The sequence below is a fragment of the Salarias fasciatus genome, chromosome 9, assembly GCF_902148845.1.
Source record: "Salarias fasciatus chromosome 9, fSalaFa1.1, whole genome shotgun sequence".
NCBI lineage: Eukaryota > Metazoa > Chordata > Actinopteri > Blenniiformes > Blenniidae > Salarias > Salarias fasciatus.
Window position 1 is genome coordinate 11,829,590 of NC_043753.1, and position 9,481 is coordinate 11,839,070.

At 41.6% G+C, this 9,481-nt stretch overlaps 1 protein-coding gene across 2 annotated transcripts; it reads left to right on the plus strand.

The window, feature by feature from the left end:
* The first annotated feature begins 2,530 nt into the window (after positions 1–2,530).
* socs6a (suppressor of cytokine signaling 6a) lies at positions 2,531–9,004 on the plus strand. 2 transcript variants are annotated; one of them, XM_030099743.1, is made up of 3 exons: positions 2,531–2,736; positions 3,301–3,370; positions 3,985–9,004. In XM_030099743.1, the coding sequence occupies exon 3, from the start codon at positions 4,111–4,113 to the stop codon at positions 5,722–5,724; it is 1,614 nt and encodes a 537-aa protein (XP_029955603.1). In that variant the 5' UTR covers positions 2,531–2,736; positions 3,301–3,370; positions 3,985–4,110; the 3' UTR covers positions 5,725–9,004. The 2 variants fall into 2 exon arrangements, with proteins under 2 accessions (XP_029955603.1, XP_029955602.1); XM_030099742.1 differs by having other exon boundaries at positions 2,531–2,694.
* The last annotated feature ends 477 nt before the right edge of the window (positions 9,005–9,481 follow it).

Genomic DNA, 9,481 nt, shown 5'->3' on the forward strand with positions numbered 1-9,481 from the left:
GACATGTTGTGCAAATAATTTATGGCTGATACAGCGTTCATTTGAAATTAAGATGAAACACAAGGAGCGTGGCCCCCCCGCGCCACACGAAGGGGGTGTCTCATTAAGCGGCGTGGCTGGCCGGCGCCATGTGTACAATGTTCTGGCTTGACTTGTGATTCAATATTTTGATTCGTGCTTTTACATAAATTCAAATTCTTTGGGCAATATTGATATGGAGAGGGAGCGGAGAGGGATGGTCCTCAGGCACTCATATGTTGTGCTGCATGCTTGTTTAATAACATTGTGCAGTTACTCAGCTCCCATCAAGCTACGAGAGCAAGATTTATGCAAATTCCAAACAGCCTGCTATTAGTAACTATTTGATCTGTTTACCCTGTCTGTACTAAACAGGCTGGGTTATTCCCACTGCTGAATATTTACTTGTTTTTACTGTCTGGCAACAAATCTCAACCACACTTAAACTTTGTTTGTCAGGTCTAATTTAGCTTGTGAAAACACTGCATCCTCGTTTCCCGGTGTCCTTGGTGTTATATCTAAGTGCTGCCACCCTTTTCTTTCCTCCCCCACTGCCAGTCCTCCCTCCCTCCCTCCCTCCCCCTGCCTCCGCTAACACATCAAGTGAAGGCAGCCTGATCAACCCTAATAGGGTCTGGTAATTAGCGTCTTTGCATAGAGCCTGTCTGCACGCAGCTGCCCTAAGCAGGTTGGGGAAGGACTGCCATACACTTGACAGTGTGGAAAAAAAAAAAAAAAAAAAACAAAAAAAAAACACAATCTAATGTTCAGTATATGGACCAAATTAGCCTGGCAGTGGTAAACACAATCTACTTTAAAACAATACTGACACTAATTAGGCAACCAATGTATCATTTCAGAGTTCAAGTTTTAGCTGCGGTATCAAATACTTGCAAATACTTTGCAAGCCAACTTGATGTTTCCCGAATACAAATTAGAAAGACCTTTCTGCATAAAGGCTAAGCACAGCCTGCATTAGAGGGGGAGAAATAGTGGTTGATATTTCTGCTGTTATGTGACTTCTGTAGTGGAGAATAGAGGGTTGATTTATACACAGATAGAGCTTTATATACTGTATGATGAAAATCACAAGCAAACCAAAGCAAGCATGTGTTCTCTGGTTTGTTAATCTTACTTTTGAATTTGAATCTGTATCAGTTCCAGTAAAATTTACTCGGTGCAATCACTGTTAGTCCACAGAAGTGAGTTAAGCAAAGCATTGTGTCAATTAACCTTTTCCCAACAAGAAACCATCGAAGCATGACCACTTGGATTAAAGACTGTAAGACATGTAACCGTGATGTAAGACAATTATAAAACACCCTTATTAGGTTGCAATTTATTTAAAGCGAAATCTTCCTAAGCCATGTTTTTATTTTTATTATAAATTCTTGCATTGTCAATTTTCCAACTGTTGCTTTATAGAGCGACGCATCCAATTATGAAAGTAATCTTCAGTCACTTATAAAGATGTTAAATACATAATTCAGAGATGTCATGTGGCACTGAAAGTTTATGTTCCTGTTTATTTTCAAAACCATGACGGAATCTGCGCAGAAACCTTTCTTGTTCAAGAGTGTTGTTTTTCTGTACAATTCCAGTCACACACACTGACATTTGTACACAATGAGGTGAAGCATACAGCCATCTATCCATCTAAATTTTATGAAACATTATCGAACAGAGAGATGATGAGGATGGAGCAGAAGTCATGCTGATGGCTAGAGGCATCCCGGAAGAACAAAATCCACACAAAAAGGCTCCACAAGCGTGGACTCTGCATTTTAAACGTTTTTATTCAACTCCTGATCAATGAAATCACCTTTTGGAATGTTTTTTTTTCCACTATTGTATTCTGTTCTAATTTATTGTGTTTTATTCTTCATTCACTTATTTCAAAATGAATTAATTTTGTTATTCTATTTGGTCTCATTCTACTGCTTCAGTAAAACTTTACATTTTTAAAATTCTGATTTGTCTTATCCATTCGTGATGATGTGTTGAATTGTTAATTGAAGCAGCACCCTCAAATCCAACTTATGTAAGCTGAATGAATTTTGTGGGAGCTGCCCAACCACATTTTTCTACTTTTGAATACCAATTTTGCGTTTTTTCCAATATTACCACCAATTTTTTTATTGGGGGGTGGGGGTAATAAAAGAGGAACGTGTCTTTTTTTATTTTTAGGTAGTACGGTTTTAAAAATATTGCAAATCATTGAAAAGATGATTGTAACCCTAACAGGTGTGGTAAAATAAAGAAAAAAAAACTATCAATTAAATTATTATTATTATTTTTTTTTTACATTGGATGGATGGCAGACATGTTAAATATGTACACATATCAGCTTTTTATGAATTTTCTTCCCTTTCTTGTAATAATCTGCATTTTTTCCCCCTGGTTTTTCTCCTATTTTCCCCGGTTTTTGCGTGTCCGCTCTATGGATGTGAAAGTTGCTGCTGCGCCTGATTCGCTGCGTCTCGATCTGCTCCCACAATTCAACAGGCAACAAAGGAAGAAAGGAAGAGGCCGAGAGCTACACACAGTTAGCCAGCCCAGACTCAGAGATGTCACCTTTTTCTGTCATTACAGCCCGCTTGTGTGAATAAGTCCAACCTGCGGCCACAGAAGCGCCGCATACTGTGGCTTTTTGCTCCGAGGCGGACGATCAAGAAGGTAACGGGCATGTTTTCCTCAGAACAAAGCTAGCTGGCTCAGGTATACAGATAGCATTAGCCGAACTAACATTAGCCAACAATCGTCCAGGAGCGACTCTTTCATTCTGAAAATAAGCCTTTGCTTTAGTTTTTTGGCACTAGTAAGCAGAGAAGTGACGAGGTGAGAGGCATAATTGTGGCGTATTTATACAAGGCTACGCGTTAAAATTGGCGTTTAAAGTAGGAATGCTAACATGCAACCTGGCTGTTAGCTACATTTTACTGGGGCAAACACAACTCTGACTGTTGTATTTGACAGTGATAATGGCGTGTAACTTGACTTTTACGCGTGTTATTTTAAGCGAATCTACTATTTCTGTGTTGACTGCAGTGTTTTGTTGTGAAGTGCTGCAGTTAAAGTTGTAGAAGTGGAAAGCTAATGGCTAAGCTAAAGGCATGCTGTTGTGTCCGCGGGCCTTTACAGGTCAGGACAAAGCTGGTCAACTTCGATTTTACAAACACTCATCGTTGCAGGCTATTAAAGGAGTTTATGATAAGCATTGTGTATTGCATGGTGAGTCATTCTTTTAAAACGACTTGACTTTGTTGTTTTTTTTTTCTGTAGCATCACATGAAAGGTGGTGGAAGTGGAGCTTGACCCATCCAACTGAGTCACCATTTCCCTGCACATAATGGTGAGTAATCAGATTGCAGCTGTCTTGATTATCAGGCTGCTTTATTTAGCACATGTTTCAAGATACTGGATGTCCAGACTGCTCTGCAGGTTTATTGACAAATAATAAGGCTGTTACTGTTATCTTGCATTGCTCCATAACATGCATTTTGAGTGGAATATATGAGTTGCATTGTACGAATGCTCAGATATATGCATGGATTTTGTCACAAATGCTTTAAAAGAATAATTGAGAATGTGCAAATAAATATTTCGAATATGTGCACAGACGTGATAGTACAAAGTGAGAAAATGCAAAATTGCATTTTGTGTGTGTGGTTATATGACAACTAACATTTATGCCATTTCTGTGTAAATGAACATTTTTTTTAAACACTGCTGTTTAAATGTGAAAACAGAAAAACAGTGTTTTTTTCACAAGAAACGCGGCGTAAACTTGGTCTAAGACTCGCGAATGATACAGTCCATTTTTATATTTGCAAGCACATATTTTGTCATAATGTCGTTTATGTCTGACTATATGATCATTTTTTTCCACTTTGAATTAAACTGTGATGCTTTTTTTCCCCCCTCCCATTACACAACATAAAGATATTTTTGTTTTTCTTCTTGCAGGGTTTGATGTCACATCTGTCTGCATGACTTGCGTTGTGTGGCCTGATGGGAGGACATTGTGGATAGTACTTTCATTGGGACACCAGGAGAGCCATCCCATGCCCCCGCTTCGGAGGGCCTGTCAGAATGAAGAAGATAAGCCTTAAGACCATCCGTAAGTCCCTCAGCATAAAGGGCAAGGAGGAGGGTGACTTCGTCATGCTCCAGCAGCCCTCGGTGACGGCAGAGTTTTCTAAGGACGAGTCACTTTTTGGGGGCTGCTACACCAAAGAGCTTTCTGCCTGTGACCTCGCTGGAGAAGAGGACAAGGGGGACCAGAACAAGGGCCGTTCAAAAAGTGAGGGCATTATGGGATCGCTAAAGAGGAGACTGTCTGCCAACAAGCAGAAGGCCAAAGTGAAAGGCGGCTCCTCGGCCATCGGCTCGGTGGATGACGACGACACCTTCTCCTCCTCTTCGGTGCCTATCAGCTTCAATGAGGTGAAAGCCCAGAGACCCCTCCGATCTGCATCCTTACGGAGTCACCACTACAGCCCCTCCCCGTGGCCTCTGCGGTCAGTCAACTCGGACGAGGCGTGCATCAAGATGGAGGTAAAAGTTAAAGCCATGGTTCACTCTTCGAGCCCAAGTCCGAACCTAAACGGTGTCCGGAAGGAATTTCACGATTTCCAGATGGAAGGGCTCTTTCAGGACCAAGCAGAGTCCTTAAAAAATCTCCAGCAGCCCCAAAACGGCGAGCTGCATCTAAATATTGATGATAATGACGTGCCTGTGGTGCTGGGGTTGACGCCCCAGGACTACATCCAGTACACAATGCCTTTAGATGAGGGAATGTACCCAGAAGGGTCTCACTCCTTCTGCCTGGACAGCTCCTCTCCTATGGAGGTGGTGACGGAGGCCGACAGTGCATCCCTCCACACAGACCAGGGACAGGAGGATCACGAACTGGTCAGTGGCCTGCCTCCAGATCTCTTTATGGAAACCTCAGTTAGTAGTATTCTTCTCGGTTCTGCTGGCGTGATGCTGCAAAGCTCCAGAGTGGAGGTCCCGCCCCCCCTCTCTCCACTCCTGCCACCGTCGACGAGCAGCGGCCGTATTCCCAGGACTTTCTCGGGCTTCAGCTCTGCGGACAGCCAGGTAGCCGAGCGGGTCCGGCACCATCTCAACTTCGACCCAAACTCGGCTCCCGGGGTGAGTCGGGTGTACGACTCGGTCCAGAGCAGCGGGCCCATGGTGGTGACCAGCCTGACCGAGGAGCTGAAGAAGCTGGCGAGGCAGGGCTGGTACTGGGGCCCCATCACGCGCTGGGAGGCGGAGGAGAAGCTGGTCAACCTGGCCGACGGCTCCTTTCTGGTTAGAGACAGCTCAGACGACAGGTACCTGCTCAGCCTGAGTTTCAGGTCACAGGGCAAAACCCTCCACACCCGCATCGAGCACTCCAACGGACGCTTCAGCTTCTACGAACAGCCCGACGTGGAGGGACACACGTCCATCGTCGACCTAATCGAACACTCTATTAAGGACTCGGAGAATGGAGCTTTTTGCTATTCCAGGTCTCGCTTACCAGGGTCTGCAACCTACCCTGTCAGACTAACTAACCCGGTGTCTCGGTTTATGCAAGTGCGCTCCCTGCAGTACCTTTGCCGCTTTGTCATTAGGCAATACACAAGGATAGACCTGATCCAAAAACTGCCCTTACCCAACAAAATGAAAGATTACCTGCAGGAGAAGCACTACTGAGGACACAGACAGGACAGCGGTAGCAATTTGCACTTTTGTGTTCAGTTAAGAGATTTAAACAAGGTTTACAGACAACCACAGTTTTGAGATGGTCGGTTCACGTGGCTCTTTGGTTTGTGTCCAGGTGATCCTGTCACTGTTCAGTCCTCCATTCCACTGTTCTGGGGTGTTTCGCTGGTTTTAGGGAGCTCTACTTCCAGAAATATCAACCGCCACATAATCTTATCCAGAATTCAAAGCTATACAGCCAAGTGATGTTAAGAGTGCTGACAAACGGCACTTGTGATGTGTGGTTGCAAATGCTATACAGCTAGAGCGGATTACATTTAGATTCATATTAAAGTTGAGCCTGTGGGAAAGTTATCTCTCTGATATTGAGAATTCATTGCATTTAATCCACTTAATTGTACATGTCAGACGATCTGAAGATGGATGTTGCTACGTCAGATTTTAGGATCTCTGCAGACTGGCCCATTTCGATCCTTTTTTTTTTCTTTTTTGTTTCTTTCAGCCTGATCGGACACCTAACTTTATTCCGCACCCACAATTGAATGTATAACTTCATTGCATTGATGATCCATGAATTGCAGATTTTTTTAATCGAATGAATTACAGAGGCAGTGTCTAAACCAATCAGGAGATTCCTCTGTTGACATGTAGTGAAACTTTTCTGCATCAGGATGAATGTTTTTAACAAACTACAGTTTTCCAACCGCGAGCAAAAGATCCCAGGTCAGTCATTTTAAAATCATCATTAATAACATTGTTTAATCACTGAAGGATCCAGATGTGCCAGTCTGTCAGAAATCACACAGTTAGGACACAGAAGTAGCTTTAAATTCTACGGCTGCATGTAGCCATTTTACAGACTAAAGGTACTGATAATGCTGGATTTTAATGTTGTGCTGTTTGTAGAAATGGCCTCAAGTTAATGTATAAACCTTTTTCAAACAATGTTAATATAAAAAAAAAAAGTCAATTTTTCTGCATTAGGAATGTTAAATAAATCTGCACCGCAGCTCAGGCCTAACATCTTTGTCACTATCTGTAACGCTTGTATGTGCATGTAGTAAAAAGGCTTTAAGATGGTCGAGTTACTCCAAAGGAGAGAAGATGTCACAGTTAAGAGGATGAGACTGGATGTGTTGTTAAAGCACGACTCTTGAGTAAAAAGGTTGTTAAATGCACACTTACATTAACTTAAAGTAGGTTCCACGCAAAATAAAATTGCCCCAAGTTACCCTGAAACAGGAAACTAAATAGATCTGCAGTCAATTGACCTGAATCTGTGTGCAGGAATGGCTGTTTCTTCGTCTCCTAACGCCAGCAACGAGCTGGACTCGGATCAGAGGAATCCCAAAAATGGTGCGAGCTCCGGTAAACGGATTTGGGAGAGCCAAGGTTAAGTCCTTCTTGCCACGTTGGGAGCGATGCCAGGGTTTCAGCGTGCGACAGAAGTTCAGTCACTGCTGCGCCGCATCATTAGTGTTCGATGGGTTTTAGGAAGACGATAAGAAAATGAAAACAAAATGTTTCCATTTGCTTCGTCACACTGCCCCCCCCCTCACACACACACACACACACAGATTATCTCTCTACTGGGCTGTTTGTGCCGGAGTAAAGGGAAGAGCACACAGTATGCTACGCAAGTGCTTTATATGGATACTTGACAGGGAATCGTGTTTCCACATTATGAATGAGCATCTTTTTTTTGACATCAGTGTCCTTATAAAAGTATTCGGAGAAGTGGTCTCTCGGACAACTCTGGTAGGTCGTTAGCGCGTAGTTCTAGTTTTAGTTAGCTGGAAGCGTCGGTGTCTGAGGAAGTTACCATGAAATCTAGCACAGCAGAAAGTAGATAGGAACTTTGAGTGGTCTTGCATGTTTAAAGACTTTAGCATTTTAAGGCTTTGAGTTGTATAGGAATGAAGGATTTAGGTTGTGTGTTCGGCTGTGTAGAGAGATGTCTTTTCTGTCACAAACATTGGCTGGACATTCTGTGTAGAAGAAATGTTTTTTTTTTTTTTTTTCCTTTTATGAATCCTCGAGTTATGTTTTGTTTCTTCCCTCTCGTTTTGTGACATTTGCCATCTGGGGGATAGGACTGTACAGAAAGGAATGTACGCTTGTTTGAGGTGTCCGTTTTAATCCGCCTGCAGACCAGTTTCAGAAAGCATGGGAAACACAAAAACTACATTGTCACATTATTTGCACTTGAACATTTCTCATTTGACATGCTTGGATCCTCTCCTGCCAAGAGTGGTCCCTCAGATGGTGTTGTTTTGTTTTGTTTTTTCCTCCCTTTGAAAAAAAAAAACCCAACAAAAGTCACATGTTAGTCTGTACGTGATCATATAACTGTTAAAGTGAACTTTTTGTCATATCTGTGGGATACAAAGGGTAAAGGCACCAGCATCATTTCAAAGCCTATGCTATTGCTCATCAAGGAATGGGATCACTGCAAGAATGTGGATGTAAATTTAATATTTTCTTTTTGTGCGTGTATGTGTTTCAGTTAAAATGTGAAAGTACAATGTTAGTCTCTTTTTTTTTTAATACAATGTTCTTTAAGTGTTTTTCCATTTTAATTTGCAATTATCACATTTTTTGACAAGCAGGAGCCAGTTTCATTTGGTATGCTGCTGTGATTTCTCTGAACATTAGTTTATTATTATTATTATTAAGCATTCTTGCCTTCAATGTCTGATTCCAGAGGTTGATGCTTGTTGGTTAATGAGAGCTCTTCAGCACTTAACAAGCTACAACTGTTGGGTTTGTTTGTTTTTTTGTTTTATTTTGTGCATCTCGGTGAGTGAAGGTAATTGTTTACAGCATTTTGTTTGGACATATGACCCCCCCCAACCCCACCTTTTTTTTGTTTTTTGTTTTTTTGTTTACCCTCTCTCACATGAACATCTTGGTACAATTGTTTATATTTCGTTTGATGTGTTTCTACACATTTGTGCTGCTTATGGATATGATTGCCTTTCTTGTATTGAACAATGGGGAAATAGAATGTCACCAATGTAGACGTATGTACACATAAAAAAACAACACTTTGGTTATCACCTCGGGAGAGCGGAGCAGATTTGTTAACAGCTGTCGTCTGTTGGAAGAAGAGAAGCCGTAGCGAGTTAGTGAATCCCTCTGTAGAGTCACCAGTTCACTCCAGTTTACATTGGTTGTCAACTTTCCAAAGTAGATGGTCTTTTTGTATTTTTCTTTTGGAAAAAAAAAAATCAACAGTGATTTATTGCACATTTTGGATACAGTTCAAGAGTTTTTTGTATCTGCCAACTATAAATTATAAATAAAACTATATTCTAAAAAAACATGTTCACTGTCTTCATACACTCAAGTCTCATTGCATGAGTGCTGCAATCCGTCTAGGCCAGGGGTGTCAAATATAAGGCATGTGGAGCAAAACTGGCCCGCAAGAGGTTTAGATTCAGCCTGAAAAACGACCAAGAAAATAGAGAAAGTTTAAATTTAAAGGTTATTATGGCGCTATTTTACCGATCTGTTGCACTCAAGATGTAATTGGGCTGTAAGTGACCCCTGAACTAAAATGTGTTATGATCTGGACAATCAGGACAGCTGACAGCTGCCGAAACCGTCAGGTAAATAACAAAATACCTCCCTGGTCTTTGGAAAAGAACCTTCGTTTTTGAATCAGGAAAGCTTTTCTTCAAGAAACCATTTTTTTTTTTATTATTTAAATATGAATTAAAAAAAAGTCAAATTTCAGTTCAGCTGT

Coding starts and splice junctions, on each gene's coding strand:
- socs6a (XM_030099743.1), top strand. CDS start 4,111: ATGAAGAAGATAAGCCTTAAGACCATCCGTAAGTCCCTCAGCATAAAG.